The 27,034-nt window shown below is 43.2% G+C and overlaps 1 protein-coding gene across 1 annotated transcript; it reads left to right on the forward strand.

Annotated features, from left to right (window-relative positions):
* Window positions 1-8,162: 8,162 nt before the first annotated feature.
* On the forward strand, window positions 8,163-25,751 carry EED (embryonic ectoderm development; the record flags this gene model as incomplete). The annotated part of the gene is made up of 12 exons (XM_080613110.1): window positions 8,163-8,291; window positions 10,965-11,117; window positions 16,419-16,511; window positions 17,411-17,476; window positions 18,675-18,800; window positions 18,917-18,998; window positions 20,521-20,612; window positions 21,532-21,665; window positions 22,942-23,047; window positions 23,789-23,947; window positions 24,358-24,431; window positions 25,625-25,751. The coding sequence occupies 12 exons, from the start codon at window positions 8,163-8,165 to the stop codon at window positions 25,749-25,751; spliced, it is 1,341 nt and encodes a 446-aa protein (XP_080469236.1).
* Window positions 25,752-27,034: the final 1,283 nt, after the last annotated feature.

The following is a 27,034-nucleotide window of genomic DNA, read 5'->3' on the forward strand; positions in this document are numbered from 1 at the left end:
TTTCCTTTACTGCACCTTCCACCAGCTCAGTGTGTGGCAGCATGACTGATAACAAGGACATAGCAGTGTGTCCTGGGGTTGTGGCACCAGGGCCTGAGGTGCCTTCTGTGCTGCTAAAGGCCTTCCATCCACAACTCCAAACCTGCTTCCCACCCCAGCTCTGTTTCCTCTCCCACCAGCTGCCTTGGGAATCTTTCCTGGAGCTCCTGGGGCAGTATCTTTCCCTTGTCGTTCCCATGCTGTTTGTCCCATGCTGTTGTTCCCATGACCTTGCACCTGCAAATCCCTGATAGTGTGCTCGGCAGGTTCCCATGGGAAGTGATGGCCACCAGCGTGAGAATCACCCTTTCTTCCCCCCTTTCCCTGCCCTTTGCTTGTAGCTTTGTGTTTACATTTTAGGGGGCATAGAGCTTAACAACCATCCTCCATGCAGCACCTGCAACACAAGTGGTTACAGCCAACAGCATTTGTGTGGGTCTCAATTAACATCATATCACTACTATGGGAAAGGCACTACAAAGGGGCTGGAGAGAAGTGAGGATTCCCCTCACTTTTTCCTCAGCTGCCCACTTAAAAGAGTTCTTCCTTTGCCTTCCCTTTCCCAGTCTCTGGGTTTAGTTTATTTTCAGTCTTAGACTCAATGTATGGCCTCAGCTATGAACTCCACTAATAAATCTTGGTGCACATGTACTTGTCCTTACACTCTATTTGTGACAAGGGAAAGAAATCCCCCCGACACTCCTCTTGCTCAAGCAACAACACAGACATCTATTGCAGTGTTGTACAGACAAGCGTGCAGCTCCACACCATTTAAATTAATGGGTTACATGTAATGCAGGGGGAAGAACACATGGCTGAGGTTGGAGGGAGGGTGACAGTGGAATGGCAGCTGTTTTGGATAGGAATAGTGTGAAACCATTCTCTAAGTGGGAAGAAAAGCCATTAATACTCAAAGATTTCCCCTGCATAGAGGGTTAGCAAGGTTACCTGAACTGGTGTGATCACAGGAACAGTTCAGGACCAGAAAGCTGCTCAGGAACAGAGATAGGTAGGTCCTGGTGAGCAGGAGAAAGGAACAACAACAGAGTTGAGAGGTGACAGGACATGGAAGCTGCTCCAGCAGTGGCTGGTGTGGACTATTGTCCCCTCAGAACCCTGTTACGAGGTTTCACAGTTCCTTTGGAGCTTTTCCAGTACAACTACTGAAAAATTAAACTGAAACATGAGCTGAGAGAATAACCCACTTATTTAAATATAGATTAACCTTCGACATCAGGCCATTTGTCCCAGCAAACAATCCCTGCACCATGCAGTGAAAGAAAGCCTGAATTAGAAAGCAGAAGTATGTCTCTAAGGCATTTCTAAATCATCAGGTTTTGTTGCAGCTAATCATTGCACTGATGTTTTAGCAGTGAGTAGTTTCTGAAGGTGATGCCAACACAGTCATCATGGCTCTGTGTGTTTCAGTGGAAAATATTTGGGGTTAAGCATTGTGTGTGGTTCTTTCAGTAGAAATATATTTAAGAGGAAGTGTATTTTCATGGTAAATTGCATAGAAAAATAAGGGTGGAACATAGAAAAAGAGGCAAAAGTTACAAAGAGAAAAAGGCAAAAGCCACATTTTGCAAAAATCAGTTCAATTATCTGTATATTTTTTGCATTAGCTGCTCCTCTGGTTAGTGCTGCTTACAATGTGGTGTAAGGCCTGAGGCTGTACTAATTTCCCCATGGAGTGGCTGTGTAACAGGGTTGTTCATCTGAGGGGATGCCCTGGTGCTGAGGAGAGAGCCAGGCACAAGTAGCCTGCTCTAGAGGTCATGGAAGCCAGGGGCTTCCCTGGATGGTCCTGACTCCTTGCTCCTTTCCCAAGCTGAATACAAATTCTTAGAGGGTTCTTTGGGAAGACATGGAGAAAATCCTAGGGAAGTACCTGCACAGACTGCTGTTCACTGTATAGGCAGGGCAAGCGAAACACAGTTTGTCTCAATGTTAGTTTCTTATAGTGGTCTTGCAGATCCTTTCATGACATGGTGACCATACCATTTCATGACAGATTTAGTACTTCGCTATTCCTGCTTCTGGGATGGTCAAAAGGATGGATGTCAGCCAGCCCATAGCATTTAGGACATTTTTAACTGCTGCTGATACTACTCTGACACAGCAGCAGTGGAATTCCTGCTGATGATTGAGGTTACGCTGTTATCCGAGAGCCCCTGTAGGGCTGCAGATCCCCCCTATTTCTTCCATAAACTGAGGTGTAAAGTCCCCTTGTAAATACGCTTCAGACACTATAAATGTGCCTGGTTCAGGGAGAGCTGCTTCACACACAGAACACACTATTGGAAGAAAGGTTACTTTAAACTAGACTAAAGGCTCTGTTCACATGAGCTTTGGGTCCATGAGGATTTATTTGGTGACGATATCAGCTTAAGTCATTCTGGCTTGTTTTCTCCCACTTCCCTCTCTTCCCACCAATTGTTCATGTGCCCCTCCCTGCATTGGCCAGGAGAACTGTTTGTGTAGCTACATCGTTAACAAACAAGGGAACTGATCTAATACAACTAAGCAAAATGAAGAAGTGTTGTTTGTTTTCCCAGATTCTGTGTGATTCCTTACCCAGATATATCAATCACTCCTTGGTGGAGACCAGGACAGGTGTAAGCATGTGGTGGAACGGGACTGCCTGAGCATCACTGCTGCTGACCATGAAACCACAGACTGAGTTTAGGATTTACGGATGGTAACTGCATGTTGTTGCCTTTCTGTCATCTTGGCAGCAAAGTTGTTAGAGTAGGATAGACAGACCGACACCTCAGGGCATAGAATCATGTCACAGAATGGTTTGGGTTGGAAGGGACCTTAAAGCTCACCCAGCTCCAACCCTCTGCCATGGGCAGGGACACCTTCCACTAGAGCTGGTTGCTCCAAGCCCCTGTGTCCAACCTGGCCTTGAACACTGCAGAGGATGGGGCAGCCACAGCTTCTCTGGGCACCCTGTGCCAGCGCCTCAGCACCCTCACAGGGAAGAGCTTCTGCCTAAGATCTTTTTCCAATTTCCCCTCTGGCAGGTTAAAGCCATTCCCCTTGTCCTGTCCCTACAGGCCCTTGTCCAAAGCCCCTCTCCACGTTTCTTGTAGCCCCTTCGACCTGTTGCTCACACTATGGGGACACAGGCCAGCACACAGGGGAGGTTTCTGGGCTCAACCATGCATAGATGGTTCATGTTGACGTCCAAGTCCTTCTCCTGAGGGCTGCTCTCAATCCAGTCTCTGTAATTGTGCTTGGGATTGCCCCAGTCAAACTCTTTCACCCCTGAAGACAAACCACAAATGAAAGTGGCACACAGGGAGGCTTCAGGAGAATGCTGAGATGTAGTTCACTACCACCATCAGGATGAGCACCAGCCTTCCTTTGCACCAATTCTGGTGGTCTTCAGAGAGTTTGCAGAAGTCTGGTCTTGTTGCAGAGAAAAGTTCAAATTACTTTGTGCTGGACCAGTTTTCTTCTGTATTAGGGAGCTGAACTGCCTCGTTGGTAGCCTTTTGGAAAGCAGAGCCCATGAAGAACAGTGGTGAAAACACAGAACTAGGATCATGGAGGTTTGGAAAGGGGCGTGGGTGAGATATCTTCTCTTCAGTACTGCTGTGTCCTTACATCAACTCAGCTGTCTCATCTGATTCAGATACTCATTTCATTTCCATGCAGGTTGTTAGTGCCAGCAGATGGATAAAATATATGACATTTATCCATATCATCTGGAACTTCTGCAGCAAGATTTGAAGGCGTGAGCCATTCCTTGCTTTCAGAGCGTGAGTCAGCTGAAGGTTTGACCCATCAATCTTTCACAAGCGAGAGGGGAAAAAAGCCTGCAGCCTTTTCTGGCTGTTGCATTCCCATTATGCAAAAGGGATGCTACAGGTTTCTGTGTTCATGCTTTTTCATTGGTTTCTAAATTTTCATGAGGCAAAAAGTGCAGCGTTAGCTGCCTTACCAACTCAACTGGTGCTCAGAGACCCCAGCTGTGTTTTCAGAGTCTTAACACCAGTAAAACAGCCTCTGTAATTGGAGATTAACTGGCAGGGCTCTCGACAATGCATGGAGCGGAACAGAACCCACCCCAGTTGCCATGGCTGTGTTTTCCTATTCAGCTAATAGAATTTAAGAAATTACTTTTTTCAGTTAATTCAGCAGTTCTGACCTATACACAGTGAAAAAACTAGTTTCTATATAATAAGAACAAGCAATTTTTATACAGCAGATGCCAGTAGCGGGTAATGTAGGTGCAAGGTTATCTCTGTACACAAGTAAAATAACTCCTACCTAGGGCAGCAGAATATCAGGACAGCACAAAGGCCAGGGCCACACTGAAAATGCTGCAGCTGTAAGAAGTCAGACTTGTAGTTGCTCCACTGAGCAATGGGAGACATTTGAGGGCAATATGTACTGTTGGAGGAGAAGACCTCTCCAGCCTTTTCCATGCTGCCTGCAGCAGTGGGAACAAGCAGCTTAGTTTTCCAGGGCTCTGCTCCTTGTTCTGTCTGCCTATTAGCTCTCTAATTCAAGTATCCTCCTCTCCCAACACGGCCCCTTCATCCTTAGGATGGCAAAATCCAGCGTTGCCTACACCACTGAGAAACCCTGAGCAAATTCTAAGTGTCTTTAAACCACCTCTAGTTCTTACATTCATCTTATGTTCTCTTGGAGAAAAAAGTACTGCGTTATGTGGACCAGCTGACTGCCAGAACCACCACCAGAAGGATGCAAGAGGGTGGAGGTCCTGTTTTATATAGAATCCCTGTAGCATATCGAAAAATAAAAATGCCAGGGGAGATTGTCTCGTTAGACCTGCTACCAACAAGAGAGAACTGGTCAAAGATGTGAAGGTGTAGTCTTGGCTGCACAAACACAAGACTGTAGAATTGAAAATCTTGAGAGAAATGGGCAAGAAATGCAGTAGAATTACAAGTCTGGGCTTCAGAGAAGCAGATTTTGGCTTACTTGGGGATCTTCTTGACAGGATCCAATGGGATACTGCCCTGGGGGTCAATGGGGCTCAGGGCAACTGGCTGATCTTCAAGGAGAATCTCCTGTAAGAAAAAGAGCAGTTTGTTCTGATGTGCAGAAAATCAAGCAAGTGTGGCAGGAGGCCAATATGGATGTACAAGGGACTCCCAGCTGAGCTCCAACACGAAAAGGAAGTGTACAGCAAGTAGAAGCACAGATGGGCTGCCCAGGCGGAATACAGAGACGTTGCTTGAGCATGCAGGGCTCGTGTTAGGAAAGCCAAAGCTCAGCTGGAGTTGAAACCAGACAGGGAAGTGAAGGTTAAGAGGAAAGACTTCTACAGGTACAGTGGCAGCTAAAGGAAGGCTGAGGAAAATACACATCTGCTGCTCCATGGAGAAGATGACACAGTGACAAAGGACACGGGAAAGGCTGAGGTACTTAGTAGTCTCTTTGCTATGGTTTTCACTGATACAGTCTGCCCTTAGGCCTCCTGGTTCCCCAACCTAGTAGCAGTGTGCAGGTCTGAAGCAGTACCCAGCAGAGCAGTTAGGAAGCACTGAAGCCAAAGGGCCATGCACAAGTGCACAAGGCCAAATGGGATGCAACTGGATGGAGGAGCTGGCCAAGCCCACTTTCTATCATCTTTGAAAGGTTATGGTGATCTGAGGAGGCACACGATGATTGGAGATGATTAAAGATTACACCTGTCTTCAAGGAGGGCAAGGAGAAAGATCCAGGAAACGACAGAGCAGTCTGCCTAACCTTAGGCCCTGGGAAGGTGATGGAGCAAATCCTCCTGGAAGTCATGTCCAAGCACATGAATACAGGTAATTGCCAGCATGCATTTACCAGGTCAAATTGATGGTTTGCTCATAGCAGCCTTTCAGTATCTAAAGGGGGCCTATAAGGATGCTGGAGAGGGACTCTTCATCAAGGACTGTAGTGACAAGACAAGGGGTGATGAGTTTAATTTAAAACAGGGTAAGTTCAGGTTAGATATAAGGAAGAAGTTTGTTACTGTGAGGGTGCTGAGGCACTGGCAGAGGTTGCCCAAAGAAGTGGTGAATGCTCCATCCCTGGCAGTGCTCAAGGCCAGGTTGGACAGAGCTTTGGGCAACATGGTCCAGTGTAAGATGTCCCTGCCCACGGCAGGGGGGTGGAACTGGATGATCTTAAGGTCCTTTCCAACCCAAACCATTCTGTGATTCTATGATTCTATGGTTGTCACCAGGTGAAGAAAGTCCTCTAGCATCCAGAAGATGGGAGAAGGCATACACCAATCTGGGCCCAGGAAGTTGGTGATGGAGACAGAACTGGTTGATGCTGGGTGTGGGCATGAAGCCCAGGCTAGCTGAGGCTTTCACTTTCTGTCTGTTCTGGATGAGCCAGTGGAACATGGTGGACATGGACATATCTCTGGCCATCTGGAGGGTGTGAGCTGGCAGCTGCTGAATAGAGGGGAGCTCTCTTCAGTAGCTCAAGGGCACCAGTGGGGAGAAGTTAGGAGCTCTCACCACTAAAAACTTGGCGCCTGCCCTTCTTTCAGCACAGTCTGATGTAGCCTTAACTAAGATGTCAAGCTTTAAAAACAAGCCTGTGTAATTCCCCACAAACATTCATATCACAACCTCGATCTTGCAGCACAGACCCAGGCAGAGCTTTTATTACTTGTAAGCTACAACCTTTTGCTACATATTATGCAATGCTTCACTGGAGCCTTCAGTTCTGCAGAGAAAGAAAAAGGGCTTTTTATTGCTAAAACCACTACAATACATGCACCGTTTTAAGTGTATCTCTTCCCCTTTATCTCAGCAGCTTATGAGAGATTAAATTTTACATACAGGGCATGGTTGTCTCTGTCACTGCCCTCAAAGCTATCACTTTTTAGGGCTGGAATGACTCCTGAGGGGAGGAAAGACTTGTTTCTGCCCCTAAGAGCAGATAAGGCACTGTGCCTGTGGGCAGATTACTCTTCCCTTTTGGTAGTTTCTTTAATGTTCATAATTATGATGAATTTAGGACCTGTGGGTTCTGAAATAAGTAAATAAAACCCTGGCAACTGCAGTTATTTCATTTAGAACTGTAGTAGGAACTTGCCAGGGAGTACAGGAGCAGAGCGGAACCTTCTCCAGAAACACCATTTTCACAGAATCACACAGAACCGTTCGGGTTGGAAGGGTTGAACTGTAGGAGATCCTATAGTCCAATCCCCCTGCCAAGGCAGGGGCATCCAAAGCAGGTTACACAGGGACGTGGCCAGGTGGGGTTTGAATGTCCCCAGACAGGGAGACTCCACAACCCCCTGGGCAGCCTGTTCCATTGCTCTGCCACCCTCAACATAAAGAAGTTCTTCCTCACGTTGAAGTGAAACTTGTGGTTTAGTTTATGGCCAAAGCTCCTTGTGCCGTCACTGGGCACCACTGAAGAATCTGGCACCATCCTCCTAGCATCCACCTTTGAGATATTTATATGCACTACTGAGATCCCCCCTCAGTCTCCTCTTCTCCAGACTAAATAGACTGAGCTCACCCAGTCTCTCCTCATGAGAGATGTGCCAGACCCCTGATCATCCTTGTGGCCTCTGCTGGACCCTCTCCAGTACCTCCTTGTCTTTCTTGTATGGAGAAGCCCAGAATTGGACACAGCTCTCCAGATGTGGCGGTTTGTTGATGGATTTTTGTTTGGATGCTTCCAGTTGACGGGAAGCATCCCCTCTTTTGCCCTCTGGCCACACTCCCCCTGAAGCAGACTAAAGGACTTCTGTAGAGCAAGAGAAGAGCAAAACTAAAACCCCTTTAGGCATGAAAAGCAGTAGTCAACCACCGCGCGAATATGGATTGAGGGACCGTTAACACCTGTGACAACCGGGACTGCTTGTTTCTACCTCAGCCGGCCGCAACTCGCTACAAACAGCGATATAAAGTGCCACTGCGCTCCTATGCAGTTAAAACTGGGTTAATTTAACTCCCGGGTCAGTCTGTCCCCTCAGCGAGAGGCCCCTGAGGCGCCGCGGCGGGAAAAGCGCTTTTTCAGCAGTGTGGCAGCCTTCCCCTGCCCTGCTAGCTAACTGGACGCTGGCTTGCTTTACGGCAAGGCGTTTTCGACCTCCCCGTCCGCGCTTTCCGGCTGCGTGGCGGTGCCGGGGGGCGGGGAAGATGTCTGAGCGGGGAGAAGCCCCGGCGGTGGTGGCAGCGGCGGGAGGGGGGGGTGAGATGCCGGCCAAGAAGCAGAAGCTGAGCAGCGACGAGAACAGTAACCCCGGGGACCTGTCCGGCGATGAGAACGTGAGGCCGGGCCGGGGGACGGCCGGATGGGGCGCGGGGTAGGGGCGGTGAGGCGGGAGCGGGGCCTCGCTGCCGGGGGCGGGCGGGAACGCTGAGCCGAGGAGTGTGTGTGGGGGGGCGGCCCGGCTGGACCCGCTGTGAGTTGAGCGGCGGGAGCGGCCGCTTCGGGTGTCCTGAGGGAACCGGCAGACCCTACCCGGGTCTGGCATCCCGGGTGGGAGACGGGAGAAGGGCGAGAAAGAGGGGGGGGTGCCAGCCCGTCCTCCCCGTCTCTGTGTCCGCTCCGGCTCGGTGCCTGAGTCTCAAAAGAGACGGGCCGCTGTAGGGAGGGAGGCCCCGGTGGGAGAGGGACCCATGTGAGTCTTGGAGGAGAGACGGTCACTTTGCCTCCACGTGGGTGAGAGAGAATTTGAGGCCCGAACTCTAAGCGTGCTCTGTCTCCAAGCCCCCTTCAAGATGCCAGATTTGCAAACCGGCGAGGTTTGATATCTTTCTGGAAGTTTTATTTGTGTCTGTGTTTACCATCCCGTTGCAGCATAAGTTGATCTGTGGGGAATGAGGAGTAGGGTCGTGCTCGAGCTTCTGTCAGCCGAAAGCGGCAGCAGGGCATGAGGAGGGTAATCTCTAAGTTTGGCTAAAATCTAGTGTTGGGAACAAAGGTAACGTGATTGATACAGAATAACTTTATACTTGAACGATAACACAAGGTATCTAGCAGTCATTTTATGTAGCTACTGGAGTGGGGATGATGTTTGTGTGTTAGCTTTGTGCAGGTTTATTCCTTTATCCAGAATGTGAAGGATCTGCACCACATCCCTGATGTCCTGTGGAAGTGCTGCTTGTGAGGTGACAGCCAGGTTCAAGGTGTTCTGCACCACTGCTCAGCAGCATTTGTGTGTTAACTGTAGTTTGGTGAGAGGTATTCAGGTTTGCTGTGGTGCCTATGTTAGGCTGTCAGTGACCACGGATGTGGGCTGTCTGATTGTTGAAAGTGTGACCTGTCTCAGTGATGAAAGGATTTCCTTTTCAAGGTTTGTTACTGGATTCCACTGCTTCTGTAAGACAGGGATTCTATTTAAAAGTAGGCAGAATAGTGCTGATTTGGAGAAAGGGTCTGTTTTGTTCCACAGGTTTCTTGGGTGCAAGTTTGTGGTTATGTTGTAGTTGCATTGTAGCAGGTACCTGCTGTTCTTCTATTGACAATATCTGACTAGTCCAAGGAAAACTTCAGTCTTGTGAAGCATTACAACTCTGGCTAGCAAGTGCTCTTGGGAGACGAGGATTTGGTAAGCTCTGACATTTTTTAGGGTAAAGGAAAAGAAACTGGAAAATGTAAAACTTGTTCAACTTGGTTACATGTGTTAGAAGAGGGTTTGTTCTTTTAGGAGTGCAACATGAAGGGAATGACTCCACGTCTGGGTAGTTTGCTTACGGGCTTGTGTGTTGTATTCCCTCCTTTTTCTTCCCTCAGTGTCCTGATTTTCAGAGTCGTTGGTCAAACGAAGACCAGTGCACATCTACTTGCTTCTGTTGATATGATGTGAAACTAGGACACAGAATAAATGTTTGATGGGAATTGGTGTACTAATATTTAGAGCTGACCTTATTCCGTATTCCTAGGGGAGTTCCTAATGCAGCTTCGTGCTTAACCTCCAGTGACAGGCTGTTGTCTGCCTCTGCCTACCTTAGTTCAGATCCAGAAATCCCAAAGCCTTGGGATGAGCTGCTCTCCCTCCACTGCTCTGATGGGAAGTGAACAGACTGCCTTGCCAGGATATAAATAAAGGTTGATTTTTAGATTTTTAAGTATTTTTAAGCTGAAGATAATCCTATGGAAGCACAGGGTTGCCAGTTACAGTGCAGGTGAAGGTTGAAGAGCGCTGTGGTGAGTGATGCAAAGAACAGAAATGCCCTTTTGAGTCATGTCCTGCAGTCACAGTATGTGTGAAACTGAAGTTTCTATGAATTGTCTAAAGCTGATCTAAAACTGCTCACCAGCTGTCTGGCTTGTTTTGCTCATTCCCTTCTCCCATCCTTACCTTAGGTCTGGCTGCTGATGGTTGGAGGCCAGTTGGATTAGTTACCTGGTCAGACAGCCAGCTAACTTAATTTTTGGCTTTGTGGTTTGGCTTTTTACCTTAGCTTTTAGTTGAAGCAAGTATCTAGGAAAGAGCAGGAGGGAGAGGTGGGACTTCCTCTTCTAGTGGCAGTACTGACTTACTGCAGAACTAACTGTGCTGTGCCTGGTGCTGCTGTGGGTGTACACAAGTCTTAGGTTAGATTCTTGGTATGGCAAAGCATAATGTTTTTACACAACCAATCTCTTCCTTCAGTACTCATTCCACCTACGTCAAAGCTGTTTTTTAGTGACCACTTTAGCATTTTCTTAAGCGCAACTACCAGTATTCTGATGAAACTTCACTAGATCACAGTTCACATCTCTCCCTCTGGGATTAGTCCTCATGTGACTTATGTTCTGTTTCGAGGGAGGAATGCTATGATGTTAGTAATAGATTTAAATATGTGAATCTAAATAACATCAAGTGCTAGGAGATCTTCTGTTCCTACAGAGGAGAAGAGGAAGTGAAAAGGCCAAGTGCTGCAAAATGAGTTGAATTTATACAACAGTTAATGAAACCTTTATTACATTTTATATAACTTGAATATTTTCAGGATGATGCTGTTAGTATTGAAAGTGGTACTAACACTGAACGCCCCGATACACCAACAAACACTCCTAATGCACCCGGAAGGAAAAGCTGGGGGAAAGGAAAATGGAAGTCAAAGAAGTGCAAATATTCCTTCAAATGTGTAAATAGCCTGAAGGTAGGTATGTGTAAGCTTCCTACCATCCCTACCGGTATGGGAATGCTGGCAGTAATGCTAATGTTGACTGTAAGACAGTGCCAAGATAGGTATTTTTGAGTATCTATATACAATTTTGCTCACCTTTCTTATTTGGTATAGCTGAAGTTTGGGAGAAAAAGGATACTGAGAAATAGGAAACAGCAGATAATGCTGCAATTGACCCACTTTCTGTACAGGTTTGCAAAGTTCTGTGTGATCTAATGAGGTATTTCACTGAAGATGTAGTTGTTTGAGATAAAAACCTGAATAAAGAAATTCAAATAAATCCAAACCTGTGACAGCTTGATGCAAAGCACCTACAGATTTTTCTGCCTGTTGAAATGTTTTTAAAACAAACAGAACAAAACAACTCAACACTCTGGGAGTAGATTTTTCTCACACTTATCAGATGTTTTTTTCTGTCCTTTGGCAGTTGTCATATAGTATAATTTGATTAATTTATCATGAGTGTTGTGATTGTGCTTGCACCTCATCTAGGTCATATTTATCTTCCCACCTAATACCTGATGCTATAAAGGGATGTAGATTCACTGTCTTTACTCCCTGTTGTTGTATTTTAGGGTAGTATTGTTCTCTTCTGCACTAGTAACAGACTGGTGGATTGAATGGATTTTCTCTTTGATTCTTTTACACTGTCAGGATGTTGTTTTTCATTCCCAGGCCTTGTGTGGGATATTTATGTGGCAAAAGATGTAAATATGCCGTCTCACTTGAGTTTTACAAGATCTCTAAATAAAGAAAAGATTGTGTCTGGAACAAGATGGGAGTTCTGTTAAATTTTATATTTAGCTAACAAGAGGATGTGTGCAGCTCCAGAGTGGATAGTTTGTGCGGAATTGCTTTAAGAGGGTTTTGCTGTTCCCTCACAGTTGACTGTTGAGCTGTGCTGGTGTAGCTGTGCCTGAACTTTGGCTTCAGGTTGCCTGGAAGAAATGCTGGGGTAGCTGAGTGGGAGGGGATGAGAGCCTTGGAACATGGAAATCTCCTAAATGAGCTTTGTCACTGCAGAAATTGGGATACGAAATTACACTGGCAAAAGTATCTGGGAAACAAGTTGATCTTAATGTATTTTTTGAAGTACAAAAGTTATCTGGAGCTGTTTCAGCGTGTAGGAGGACGGAAGTTCTTTCATTTTCACCTAAGTAGGCAGCTGCTCCTGTGACTGCATGAATCGCCCCCACAGATAATGCTTTTTGTGGGTGGCTTCAAGTCATACTTCAAACACAGTCAGGGGCCTTTCAGCACCCAAACATTCAACAAGTTCTGCCTTTTGCTGAGCCTGTTCGTTTTCTGTCTGCAGACCAAATATCCCAAAGCAGTTAGGACTTTTCAAGTATCTTCTGGGGAAACAGAACATTCCCTCACCCCAGCTTCCACTCAGACCCCACTACAGGATGACCCAAAAGACTGCCCTGTGAAGTTAAGCAGTCCCTGACTTGTGTGGATTTGGATCCGGGCCTGGGAACAGATTCTTGTGCAAGTGGAATCAAGCTGTGAGGGAGTAAATATAGTGTTTCAGCTAAGTGGGGTAGTTTCTTTTCCCTGTTTCTCTTTGAACTGAAATTAATGCTCATAATAATAAAGTGCATGTTAATACAAAGCCTAGGTAGAGCCAAATTGGGTAACTCCTTTTTACTTCATGTTTGAGGAAGCCTCAATTCTTTTCTTTTTTCCTTTTTGTTGCTTACTAATTTTGCAGGTACTGTGGAGATAAACTCTAAGGATTGAATGTTGTGTATGGGGTCAGAAAGACTCTTTGGATATTGTGTCATATATCCCATAGTTTCTATGTCTGAGCTATGCTATAAAGTGCATGTACTGAAATTAATGAAGAGTCAACATAATTTAAAGACATGGAAATCAATTTTAATATTAAAATTCTTTAGGGATATATAAATTATGTGTTTTTCCACTTTTTTAGTCTTGTTTTTCCCCTCTTATGTTGCTTTTACTGTTTTTTTTCCCTTGGGGAAACAAAGAAATATGGCCATTACCATCTGCTTTGAATGTTAAATGGTTATGATTCAGCTTGAAAAACTCAGTGCTTGCTAAATATGCTTTTTAAACACTACTGTGCAAGTTATTTTGGGTGAAATTTAAGCAGCAGAAAACAAGAATATAACTTGGAAAATGACAGGAAAAAAAAAAGCTGCCTGTGTTTCTTTGCTTTTTGCAGCATAAAGTTCTTGTAAGGTATACTGAGAAATCTTTGCTCTCTGTGGGCTGAATGGAAATGTAGTTTATAAATGAGCATATGCAGCCAAGAGTTGCACATCCTTACATATATCCATAGATGTTTTGGTCATAGATCTTTCACCAAAGAGCTGTGTCTATTCTGCTTTGGTGTATTCCTTTTAAAGCAATGCAACTACCTGCCCTGTGCTCTTGCTTAGGCTGTGGCTCAGTGGTTGTCAGCAGCCTGATGTTGTCTCTCAGCTTCTACTCACTGTCCCCTGAGCTGGGAGTCAGTAACCAGCCACATGCAAGACTTTAGCTTGTTGATGGGTAAAGGAGAGGGAACTAAACCCACTGCCAGTAATGGCTTGCTTCCATTTCTGGGAACTGGAAATGCATGTGTGGTCACTTGGTTCCCCACTGGCAGTGTGGGTGACAGCGCATTAAAACGTGTTTGTTTAGTCACAGGCGATTATTTTTTGTGTTGGCATAATATTTACTTCACTTGCTTCAGTCTAAAAACAGGTCTAGTCTTATTCTCCGGCTGAGTTGGCACTGGGGTGAGGAAGGGCAGAACTAACCATTTATTATTCATTTGGTTTTGTGACAATTGTAAGTCTATTTTCTCCTCTGCCGCCTTTTTCTGTGGTATCAAGAACCTGAGTACTTTGGCTTTTGTGCCCTTTATTCATACCAGGGTCAAGATGGCATTGCACAATTCTGCTTTTTGACCAGCATCTGGGTCACTCTTCTGTCTATACAAACCAGTGGTCAGATTTGTGTGACATACTTGGCAGCTCAGGATAGCCAGAATGTGTAGTGCCTAAAAGTGCAATGTTTAAAAACCTGCTTCAGTGTTCAGCACTTGGGACAAGAATTAGAGCAGATGAGTGTCATCAAATAGCTATGTGCTGTCTTTGACCAGTGAGGATGATGGTAGTTTAAAGGAGGTGAGCACAACTTCTTCAGATACCCCAGTGACCCTGCAAGAGCCTCTGCCTGACTCCTTCAGCCATTAAACACCAAAAAAACCCTTGGAGATATATGGTCAAGCTCCTGGAGGTTGTAGCACTCAATGTGAGGAATGTAGTGCTGAAGATGTCTTTAGACTACTTACATTTGTCTTGCAGAGTAATCTTGCCAGGGAAATAGGTTGTCTTTGAAAAAGCTTACCAAATACTTAAGGCATGTACTCAAACATGGAAACAGTGGAGACCTCAGTTGTATGTACCTCTTATCACCCTAGTCTGGGTCCTATCTAGAAAATCACAAACTTATTCACAGCTTGTGCTGGAAAAGTATCTTATCCTGAGGGGAAAAACATCTTCCTCTTCACTCTTCCCATTTCACTAAATTTATCAGAAACAGTGCACATGCCAGAGAACAAGGTTATTCCAGAAAAACAAGTGCAGAACCTGCTAATGCATCTCTAAAAAAGCAGTAAGAATCTGTGCCTTGTACCTGTGTTATCTTCATGCAGCATGTCCAAAGCCCTCAGTATTTATCAGAGTGAACTTTTATCACTCAGAAATTCAAAACCAATGAATTCTTAGTGGAAAATATCTTACAGTATTCTGTATTTGACCTCTCAGCTGTTCTCTTCAAGGAAAACTGAAGTACACTCAAAAAATAAGCCTAGAAAGTAAAATTTATAACTTTATTAAACACTAAAAATCATGTGTGTAATTTTATGGCATACCGTTTTCCTCATTTTTCATCTGTAATTAAACTATAATGCTTTCCAGATGCTCGATACCTGCTTTTTCTTTCTGTCCTGGGATCACTCATAAGCTTACTACTTTTCCCTTTGCTAATATCCCATATCCCTCATCCCCTACAGCCATTAGTCTGTTCTTTCCCCGTGTTCTGATAGGTAATACTTTGAGGTAAACTTTGAACAATTCTTTTTAGCCTGTATTCAGCTTTGCAAGTTGTTACCTCTCTTTGGTGTTTGCAGAACGGCCTTCATCTCTGAAAGATTTTCTCCCTTCTCTTTCTAGCCCTTTTGGCTACTTCTGTTCACAACAGATAATGCTTTTCTCAGTAAATAATGCTATTTTAAATTCTTCCAGACTTCCTAACTTTTCCTGAGTAGTGTTGGACTCCTTCCCCATACCCCCCTCCTCAGATTCACTCTTTGGGTCTGGGCTAGGCCAGAGCTGCCAGGGCTGACATTCCTGGGGGTGTCTCTGAAGCACTGCCATTTGAAGGCTGTCGTGAGACACTTCCTTCCTGCCTGCTCTGTCCCAGACAGTCCCCTGTGGGGAGGCACTTTAGTGAGCATTATTCTTACTGAAAACATCCTGTCAGGACAGGCCAAAATACTGTTATCAATTATTAACAAGCACCACCACATTCATCACAATTCATAAACATATCTGCTGCTTTTTTCTCTATTAAACTGATGTAAGCTGTATAAAAATAAGATTTGGCATTTCTCTGGTGTTTGCGAAGGCAATCTGAAAACACTTTGTAGACATGAACTTTGCAGCAGCATTGTGACATGCTAGAGAGATTTCACTGTGTCTGTAACAGAGTTGCAAGACCTGTGTTGTAATAGTTAAATGTAGCCCTTCTCCACCCTTACACTAGTATAAGTCTTTTTCTGTCCTTATGATTTTCCTCCGTGAAGTTGTAAATCTTTTGTGTGGAAGTAATTCTAACAATATAAAGTACATATAGATGTGGCCTTAGATGCAGAGGTTGCCTTGTTGAAAATTGCAAAACAAAGTAGTAGAACTGCAAATATAGCTCAGGAATTCTGCCAGCTTCTGGCCATAACAGCTTCTGAGACATAACAGTTCTTCACCCTTTTAAAAGCTTGCTGGAGGAAGAAAGGGAGGGGGTGTCAGAATATTCCTTTAACCTCCTTTAAGATAGCCAAGTTAAAATGTGATGTTACAAAACTGCTCGTTTTAACTCTTCTCTATCTGAAATTATACTGGATGTGAACCCAGTAGTTTGAGGAGGAAAACATCTCAGTTAAACTGTTTTACCACCATAGCTGAATTTCACAGAAATAATAATAATATGGTGGCTCTTGTTTTATCTTTTTTGGTCTCTCATCTTACTTTACCTCTCCAGGAGGACCATGGGCAGCCTTTGTTTGGAGTCCAGTTTAACTGGCACAGTAAAGAAGGTGATCCTCTTGTTTTTGCTACCGTAGGCAGCAACAGAGTGAGTATAATCTCTTTTTAACCATCAGCTCTTCCACTTGGTTCCGCTTGCATGCTTTTTTCTCCAACCAGTCCGTTTGCCTGTGGTTAGTATGGGTGGAGGATACTGCATAGAAAAGCTTTATTTCTGAGGTATGTAGCATCTGGGAAAGTTGCATCCTCTGAATTGTTTCATGAAGTTGTGTGTTAGCTATTTGGGAATCAGCCTATGCAGTAAAGAAAAAAAATCCTTCAGGAATATAAACATGGGATAAGGAGACAAGAGACATAAATGCATCTTCTCACTAAAATTACTTTTCACAGATGTTAATATTTCCAGAGGGTCGTATGCTCTAAAATGGGATGAGAAGCGTCTGCAATGATGCCAGGCAGCTCAGTAGCTAAATTAAGGTCCTGTGTGGAGTGAACTTACAGGTTTTTTCTGAACAAGGATTTATGTCATTTCAGACTTGAAAATAACTCCTGAAGTGCATTCTATGCCAGTGTTATGTATGAATAAGCAAGCAGCCTTTCATTTCCAGGTTTGTTTCAACTGTCAGTCACCAAAAGTGCTAAACTAAGAGGGAACAAGGTATCAGTGCTTCATTAAAAGACCAAGCCATGTTAGAGATGGTTACAGTAGCTAATTTCAAAGAGAGTTTAATTATGCTTAGACAGTTCAAATAATAGATTTGCATACCTGGGAAGAACAGCTGAGAAGGCCTGGAGTGGTGCTTTATTGTAACTGCCCTCAGCATTCCTTTATCAAACCATTTACACCCGCTGGAAACAAATGGAAGATGAATGAGATTAAACCGTAAAGGCACACTACCTGTCCCTATAAGCAGTCAGTGCACAGGTACTTTTCCTTTTGAAGTGCCACAAGTAAGCAGCAATCTCTCCACTTGTTTTTTCTTCCAGGTTACTTTATATGAGTGTCATTCCCAAGGAGAGATCCGCCTGTTGCAGTCCTACGTGGATGCTGATGTATCCTCTTAAAAAGCCACTTGTTTGCTTTCTCTTCATCAAAAATGAAGAGGCTTTGTAGGAAAAAGCATACAAAGGTTTGGTCTGTGATTCAATACTTTGCTCATGTGGCACATTCCTTACGTTAGGTCCAAGTGTTACGTCTTTCCCACATCCTAGACTCTCTCCTATTAAAAACATTAAAAACACACATTCATGGCCAGTGCTGTATTAAAATATTTGAAAACTGATTCTCCATCAGGTTAGTCTTCCCAACACTAATATTTGTCTAATGTTTCACATCCACTGCTTTACAGTGGTCTTAGTTTCCCTGTCAATTGGAGCTGGGTTTAAAGCCTAAGTATTAATGTTTCATGCTGTGAAGTGGGAACAACTTGTGTTGTTCATTTGCACTATACAAGCCAATAACTTGTGAACTCAAGTCTTGATTCATTATTCCCAATCTCTGGATGTTTTGGACAAAGAGGTTGAAAAGTGGTGCAAAGAGAGAATTCCTTGCATGTTATAGAACAGAAGTGAAGAAACTGGCGTCTATAGAACAGGCAACATTGCTTGTATTTGCAGATGTAGAAATGAATCATAGAAACACAGAATGGTTTGGGTTGGAAAGGACCTTAAGATCATCCAGTTCCAACCCTCCTGCCACGGGCAGGGACACTTCACACTAGACCATGTTGCCCAAGGCTCTATCCAACCTGACCTTGAACACTACCAGGGATGGAGCATTTACCACTTCTTTGGGCAACCCTTTCCAGTGCCTCACCACCCTTACAGTAAAGAATTTCTCCCTTATATCTAACCTGAACCTCCCCTGTTTCAGTTTAGCCCCATCACCCCTTGTCCTGTTGCTACAGTCCCTGGTGAAGAGTCCTTCCCCAGCATCCTTGTAGGCCCCTTCAGATACTGAAAGCTGCTCTGAGGTCTCCACGCAGCCTTCTCTTCTCAAGGCTGAACAGCCCCAACTTTCTCATCCTGCCTTCTTATGGGAGGTGCTCCAGCCTCTGATCATCCTCGTGGCCTCCTCTGCACTTGCTCCAGCAGCTCCATGTCCTTATATGTGTCTGTTTCTTATTGGGTCCAGCAGAGTCTCCTGAGCACTTGCATAAAATACCAACAAGTTTACTTAAAAATCACATTTAAAAAAAAAAAAAAAAGAATCTCCTGTTTGTTCTGTGTTCCTTAACATAAGATGTTGTAGGCAGATGAAAACTTCTATACCTGTGCATGGACATACGACAGCAATACAAGCCATCCTCTCCTGGCTGTGGCAGGCTCCAGGGGGATTATTAGGATAATTAATCCTATTACAATGCAGTGCATAAAGGTGAGTGCTCAGAACTTGAAATACAGCTTATGTTTCAGTAAGGCATGAAATTTATGTCTTTATATACATATGAGCATGAGGGGAAATGATAACTTGGTCTCTGAATTCTATCCTAGCACTACGTGGGCCATGGAAATGCAATCAATGAACTGAAATTCCATCCAAGAGATCCAAATCTCCTTTTATCTGTAAGCAAAGGTGAGGAAAAAACCCTCTTTTGTTTTTGTGTAAGTCAGGATACTTTGAATTTTGGTCTTGAAAATGGCCAAAACCTCCTTAATTTTTTAATGAATGGTACTGAACAAGTTTACCTTAAAAATTGAGAGCAAATCTTGTTCTTTTATGGCTGTATGTCTTGTATGGATTAAATCCATGGCCTGCAATAAGCATAACTCCACCTGTGGTGCAAAGGGATTGTGAGCAGTGCTGCTTTTAGGAAAGAAGAAACACGAGCTTTGGGGTTGCACTTTACTTTCTACAGGGAGTTAAATGTTTATCAGTTGTTGAATCCTGTTGCCATCCAGTGGGAAATTCTTAACATCGCAGGCAGCATTCGCCGTGTTTGTGGGGAAAACTTCCGTTCTCCATGGCTCGGGAACAGCTCTGACTTTATTTGGACTTTGTACAAAAAGCCTATTAGTGAAGGGAGAAATGAGTTTTTTGTATGGTGCCTTATGGGCTTGTTCAGAACGTCTAACCAGTTGGCTGTTTTGTTAAGTACGGGAATACTTGATCTGCTGCAGGAGCAAGCCTTCAGGTGTGTTTGAGTTGGAAACCTTCACATAAGGGGACTTTTGACTTTAGCATATTTAGGTGATGAATCTACATGAGAATGAGAGTTGCAACCTCTCTGATTCTTGCACTTGTCTTTGTACTGTGGGTCTGTAAAGCTGAATTTCATGAGTTCTGTATATTTTTTAGGTTCTTTTTTTAATCACATCTTGATATCAGCCATAATACCACAGATTCTAAGGTGCAACCTCTGGACTAGGTGCTATATCTGAGAAGGCAGCAGAATACTGAGGTCTCAGAATTGCTTGGCTGAGAGATGTGTAGGAAAAGAGGAAAATATTTGGGGCTGTGTGGCCTTCCAGTTGGTGCTGCTCTAATTCAATGCAATGTATTTGTGGAATCCAAAAGGGAGATATGCTAGAGCTTCCCATTCCCAAATGGGAAATACAGTAGAGGTTCTTCATTAGATATTGTTAAAACTTTCTTTTAACAAGTGGATTAGTCTGATTGACCTTGGGATACATATTGTTTCTAGAAACAGTTTTTCCCATCCATATAGGCTGTGGTTCAGAAAGAGTAATATTGTGAAGGTTAAATGGAAAATCAAAACATCTCTGTAAGAATTGCTGAAAGGAATTCCAGCATTTTTTGATACATAAAATTGTTTCTGAGATCAGAATAAAAACATATATGTCCAAGATCAGACTCTGCTTTTTGGATGATCTAAAGATCCAAGTCTCTTTCTGCTAGAAGCTGTCCCCAGGGATGGGGGTGGTCACACTTTCTTAACTACAGCCTTACTCTTAACAGTAGTTTAGTTGTAATAGCAGTTTTAGTTAATGCAGTCCTGTGATTTCTCCCAAGTGAAGAATTAAGTGCCTTCTTGATGTTTACGTGAACCCCTGTTATTGAAAGTGGTTTAAGCTGAAATATATTATTCATATGTACCTATAAAAAAGCAGCATGTAATTTTATTTGTTCTTTATAGATCATGCATTGAGACTGTGGAACATCCAGACAGACACGCTGGTTGCAATATTTGGAGGAGTAGAAGGGCACAGGGATGAGGTGTTAAGTGCAGTAAGTGGAAGACTGTGGGGCAGTGATTTAGTTTTACAAAGGGTAGTAAGCCTACAGTATGCAACTTTTTATCCTCTTGTGCACTGGTTTGATATTATACCTACTTAAAACCCCCTGAAGTGCATAAATACTATTTTAAGGGGATAGAGAAGTTTAAATCTAAGGTGATTTGCTTGATGTTTTGGCTACTTCTCAATATACAGGCAAGGTGTTCACTTTGTATGTCTCAGGAGCTGGTTCCCTCCCAGTGCAGCCTAGAAGTAAACAAAATAGAGCTCAGTGGGGCTAGAAAGAGTAGAAAGTTTTCATCATGGTCCCACTTTTGAAGTTCTTGAGGTGTTATCAAAGCAGCATCAGCAAATAAACCTTGAGAGACATGGTAGTGAAGGAAAGAAGTTACCTTAGGTGAGTTATGCTGCTTTTCAGTGGCTGTGAACAGACGCTGGTATCCAGCATGTACCAGCTAGAATAGTTGACTTCTAATGCCCTGCTCTTGAGCTGTTTCTGTTCCTCTAGCGTGACCTGAAAGGTGAGGGATGGATCTATATGGAACCTTGACACTGTATTACCCTTTTGTGGTTCTAAAGTGTCATCACCCATGTCGTAGCCCTGGGATTCTGTCAAAGTTGCTTCATAAACTGAAACTTGAGGAATTCACTGAAGGGGGAGAATTAGGTTTAGACTCATTGTTCATCAGTGCTATTGAATATACCTCTCTTTCTTGAGAGATAGTAAATACAATTATTAAATATTGTGCTTTGCAGTGAGCAGGATTATGTTATTAGTAGTTTTGGGAATAGGCAGTTTTATTGCATTCTTTACACAGAAAATGCTGCTTTGATGGAAATTATGGAATAAAATGTGAGTTGATAGAATATGGCTTAGGCTGGGGGTGCTCAAAATTCTTTTATATACACAGGATTATGATCTTCTTGGTGAGAAAATCATGTCCTGTGGGATGGATCACTCTCTCAAACTCTGGAGAATTAATTCCAAGAGAATGATAAATGCCATCAAAGAGTCTTATGAATACAACCCAAATAAAACCAACAGGTATGTAGCCTTCATCATCTTGGGTGGCTTGGAAAACACAAATACTGTCATAGAATCATAGAATGGTTTGGGTTGGAAAGGACCTTAAGATCATCCAATTCCAACCCCCTGCCGTGGGCAGGGACATCTCGCACTAGACTATAGCGCCTTGAACACTGCCAGGGATGGAGCATTTACCACTTCTCTGGGCACCCTGTGCCAGTGCCTCACCACCCTTGCAGTAAAGCATTTCTTCCTTATATCCAACCTGAACTTTCCCTGTTTAAGTTTAAACATCAGTGGCCCAGGTTAATTCCTATCCAAACTGGGATGTCTTGGGAATAGCGAGTGACCTGGGTCTTGTGCTGGGTACTGAAGCTCTCTTGTTTGCCTCATGATGTTTGCCTCAGTAGAATTTTATTCAATTAAAAGTCCTGAGCCTTTTATTTTATCTTAATTATTTCTTATCTGCTTGACTAGAAAATGTCTGGAATTATCTTTATCATTCTTAGAGTTTGTATTTCATTGTGTTTCCAGATGTTAGTCGCTTTTCTTCCTCTCACCTTGAAGTTTCTAGGTTGGCATCAAATCTGCGTAATTAAATGTAGCCAAGAGTTTTATATTGAGTAGTTTATACTGGTTATTGTCTTTGTTATTTGGCAAACTGTTTTACATAGTAATAACCTTAATTTTCATCATTCTCTGATCTGACCTAGGATATGAGTAAATTGTCAAGTAAGAGACATGATAGATAAATCCTCCTTTACAAAGCTTCTCAACTTCTTAATCTTAACTTCCAGTTATAAGCCACTGGGAGAACTAAACCACACTGAACATGTTCAGCAGTGAGACTAGCTGTGAAAATACTCTGGCTTTTTTTGGTAATGTTACCAAATATTAAATGATGCCTTTCTAGTGTATTCTTATTTTTAATAGTGTGGATTTCTGTTTGACAATTTAGGTGGTGCAGAAGCAGCATCAAGTAAAGTGAGCTTTAGTTCTTGAATTGTTTGGCAACAGGAGCTGTATTCAGCATCTGAAGAACTGGTTTTGCTCAGCACTGTCTCTGCACAGTCTTGTACACGGGAAACCAGTTATTTCATCAGGAAAGAGGATGAAAACAGGGATTGTTCTTATTACTAATAAAAAAGAAAGCATACAAAATCTACTTTGTTATAAATCTGTTAAAAAAGACAGGATTGTCCTTTTATCATGGAGATAGGTTAAAGCTGGCTGTTAAAAATGAGACTTGTGCTTTTGTGTTTCTCTGAACCTCACTTGGTAATTCTCTCCATAGGCCTTTTATTTCCCAGAAAATTCACTTTCCTGACTTCTCTACCAGAGACATACATAGAAACTATGTTGACTGTGTACGATGGTTGGGAGATCTAATTCTTTCCAAGGTAATGTTGCAGCTTTTTAAGCCACGTTACTCTTATTTGCTTGTTTTGAGGATCTTAACGGAAGTTTTACTAGCATTTGGGTCTTAGGTTAAATTACTCTGCTTTGTCAACTGGTTTTATGTAGTGAGTTGTTTCAGCTATCAGGATGTGTGGATAAGCAGCTTGTGCTTAAAAAGTAAAATTGCTACTACAGCTGTACCCCTGCTAAAAGTACAAGTGTATCAGCTAATCAGAATCTGCATGGAACCTATATAGGTACTAATGAGGGATCCTGCTGCTAGAGGGAGAAATTAGGGTTCCCATGATGGACTACCTTTGATTAATGTGTTGAGTCCATTAGTAACATTGGCTTGCAGATATTAAACTAGGTGGTCCAACTGCCTTATTGCCAGAAATTGGAGCATGCATGGTCAAAGGGATTGGGTAGAAGAGCCTTAAACCAAGGTGAATTGAAACACACATGACAGTGTGTTTGAGCACATCTGGCTGACACTGAAGCAAGGAAGGGAAGGCTCCTGCATTCCAATTGTCTGGCAAAGCTGTGAGGGCAGCAGGCTCCTGGCGATGAGCAGTGATTTCTGTTGGTGTTGTGGCTGTGATAGAGGGACATTTTCACTTGTTCTTTTTTTAATGTCATTGGGGAAGCTGTGAAATTAATTGTTGGGTTATAATTATAATCAGACTGAATGTGCAGCATAAATTATATAGGTGATTTTTTTTCCCTCCATTGTTTCACCTCAGTCTTGTGAAAATGCCATTGTGTGCTGGAAACCTGGCAAAATGGAAGATGATATCGATAAAATCAAGCCCAGTGAGTCAAATGTGACCATACTTGGGAGATTTGATTACAGCCAGTGTGATATATGGTACATGAGGTTTTCAATGGATTTCTGGCAAAAGGTATGTGTTGGCTTTGACTTTGCTGCATTTGAAGTGTCTAGCTTTTCATGTTTATGGGCATGGGAAAATGTTCATGTGAGGTTTTGGAAGCAGATTGGCTGCTGTGGAATTGGAGGAGCTCCAGAGTTTTCGATCTGGGTTCTTCCTGGTGGAAAAAGCTTCACTGAATAAATACTGATTTTCCACCAAAGGGATGTTCACTGATGCCTTCCTCCCCCATCTGCAGAGATGGATAATAACATGGAAGAAAGAAGGCAAATTGTATAGCCCTTCTCACTCCTCCAACAACCTCATGAGTCATTCATGTCCAAACACTCACGGTTTAGCAGCTCTAGAGCCTTTATAAAATTCTTACTTTATTCTCTGAGGTAGTATCTTAAAATTTTGGTATCCTTTGCTTTCTTTTAAAGATGCTTGCTCTGGGCAATCAGGTTGGCAAACTTTATGTGTGGGATTTAGAAATAGAGGATCCTCATAAAGCCAAGTGAGTACTTACTTTTTAATTTCATCTTTGTTAAGACAGGGAGTTGGGACTTTTCTCTTTTTCCTTTACTGGTAACTACAGAAATTCTTCAACAGAACTTGTCACTTCCCATTTTAACTACCGGGAAAATAAACAGCCCCTGAAGGTTAACATTTGTCATTTTATACTTGTATATTGTCTATAGTACAGTGGGGCTAAGAGGCCCCAGTCAGATCCTGCTGGGTACCACTTACAGATATAGTAAAAGACAATTTGTTTCTCAAAGAGCTTGCAAGTTAATTAGGTGGATAACTTACAAAGTGATTAAGAGAAGATGCACTGGGTGGGTGAAGCACATCACAAAGGAGGAACAGGTGAAAGGACTGGAGTAATGAGAGTGCAAAGGTATCTCTGAGCACAATGTGGCTTTCCAGTTCCTCACCTGTGTGGCTAGGCAGTTTTACAGCAGGTCTTTATAAGTATATATATATACATATATATTTATATAGGTATGATTTTATATATATATATATATAAAATCATAGAATGGTTTGGGTTGAAAAGGACCTTAAGATCATGTAGTTCCAAACACCCTGCCATGGGCAGGGAAACCTCGCACTAGACCATGAATAAGCATACTAGAGCATATATAAAAATAGAGATGCAAAAAAACCCCAAACACACAAACCATTATGTGTATAAAATGCGTATATACTATGTATATAAATAATATATGCATTATTTGTGTATATACTATGTAATAAATTATATATATACTTGTGTTTATATATAATCTATAGAAATGTGTGTGCCTATATATATGTGTGTAGACATACATATATATATATGAAGTTCCTGAAAATGCTGCAGTCTTTAATCACCCAATTACATACAATATTTTATCCATATTTATATTTATATTATATACAATATTTATAACCACTGGGAAAGAACATTGATTCTGAAGCCCTAAATAATGTGATGAAACAACCTGTCAGTCAGTGCTTCAGTACGAAATGGCTGTGGGTGAACAGGAAATTACTGCATTCCTAAGTCCACATTTAGAACACAGAATACACCATGAAGGGCATAATCCTGTTCCCGTCAGTTCCTCCTAGCTCACAAAAGGAAGAGGCTGGAGAATGAGCAGTCTGTACGTGTGGCACCAAGTACAGATTTAACATTGCAGCTGAATGATTTTCTTTTACTTCTAGGTGTACGACTCTTACTCATCCGAAATGTGTCGCTGCCATTCGACAAACCAGTTTTAGCAGGGACAGCAGTATCCTTATAGCTGTGTGTGACGATGCCAGTATCTGGCGCTGGGACAGACTAAGATAAATGTACTTTTTCTTAACTCAAAGTAGAAAATCTATTTTCAAATTCTAATAGAGTCAGTTAAATCGCTTAGTGCTGTAGGTGCGTTTAGTGTAGACTTCCTCGGAGGTTCGGCGGGCTGGAGCTGACCTTAGTGATGTTTACATTCCGTGTATTGTCCTGCTTGGAATTGTTGCTTTTAATAAAAAGAAGTATTTTTGTAAAGTTTTCTGAATTGTCCATTTTAATTATTTCCCACAGTCAGTTTTCATTTCCAGCCTGTGAAAGTGCTTTGCATACAGAAATATATGGGAACTTGCTAGAAATTTGGGGGTTGTGTGTGTGCTTGTAGCTGTATTTGGGGCTTTTTGACTGGAAACCTAATGAAGTTGTTAAATATTAGCCAGGAACCATGCAAAAGAAATACTACCCTTAGGAATATTGTATAAATATATGTTAAATTGCTGCTAAAAATATTTTGAACTCATTCCTCAAATGAATTGCACATTTAAGTGAGTCTTAGAGTCATGGTTTGGCTGAAAGGGACCTTAAAGCTCATCCAGTTCCAACCCCCTGCCATGGGCAGGGACACCTTCCACTAGAGCAGGTTACTCCAAGCCCCTGTGTCCAACCTGGCCTTGAACACTGCCAGGGATGGGGCAGCCACAGCTTCTCTGGACACCCTGTGCCAGCGCCTCAGCACCCTCACAGGGAAGAGCTTCTGCCTAAGAGCTCATCTCAATCTCCCCTCTGTCAGGTTAAAGCCATTCCCCTTGGCCTGTCCCTACAGGCCCTTGTCCAAAGCCCCTCTCCAGGTTTCCTGGAGCCCCTTTAGGCACTGGAGCTGCTCTAAGGTCTCCCCTTAAGGAGCCTTCTCCAGTCTGAACCAGCCCAGCTCTCAGCCCATCTTCAGGAAGTACCTGTGGAGCTGAACGCAGATCAGCTGAAGAGAGACATGAGACTGGAGACAGGTTTTAACCTCCAGTGCTGCATCTATGGCATTGCTGGTGCAGTATCCCTGTACCTAATAGTTATTTCTGTGGGAAGTGTGGGGTTGGCACAGTCTGGAAGACTCTGGTGGTGGGGATGTGGTTGGGGGAACCCTGCAAAGAGGCAATAGGAGTGCTCAAAGCCTCCAAGGAAAGAGCTTTGATCAGATGAGCTGAACTGTTGAGAACACTAGGGCTGGAGGCTTTGCAATCGCTTTAAGGTAGCATGTCATTAACTGGGTCTGCTGTGTTTTCCATCTCCAGAGCTGAGCGAAACAGGATACCCAAGCAGGATTGTTCAGCTGTGGTTGGGTTTTG

Source organism: Psittacula echo, assembly GCF_963264785.1.
Source record: "Psittacula echo genome assembly, chromosome: 3".
Lineage (NCBI taxonomy): Eukaryota > Metazoa > Chordata > Aves > Psittaciformes > Psittacidae > Psittacula > Psittacula echo.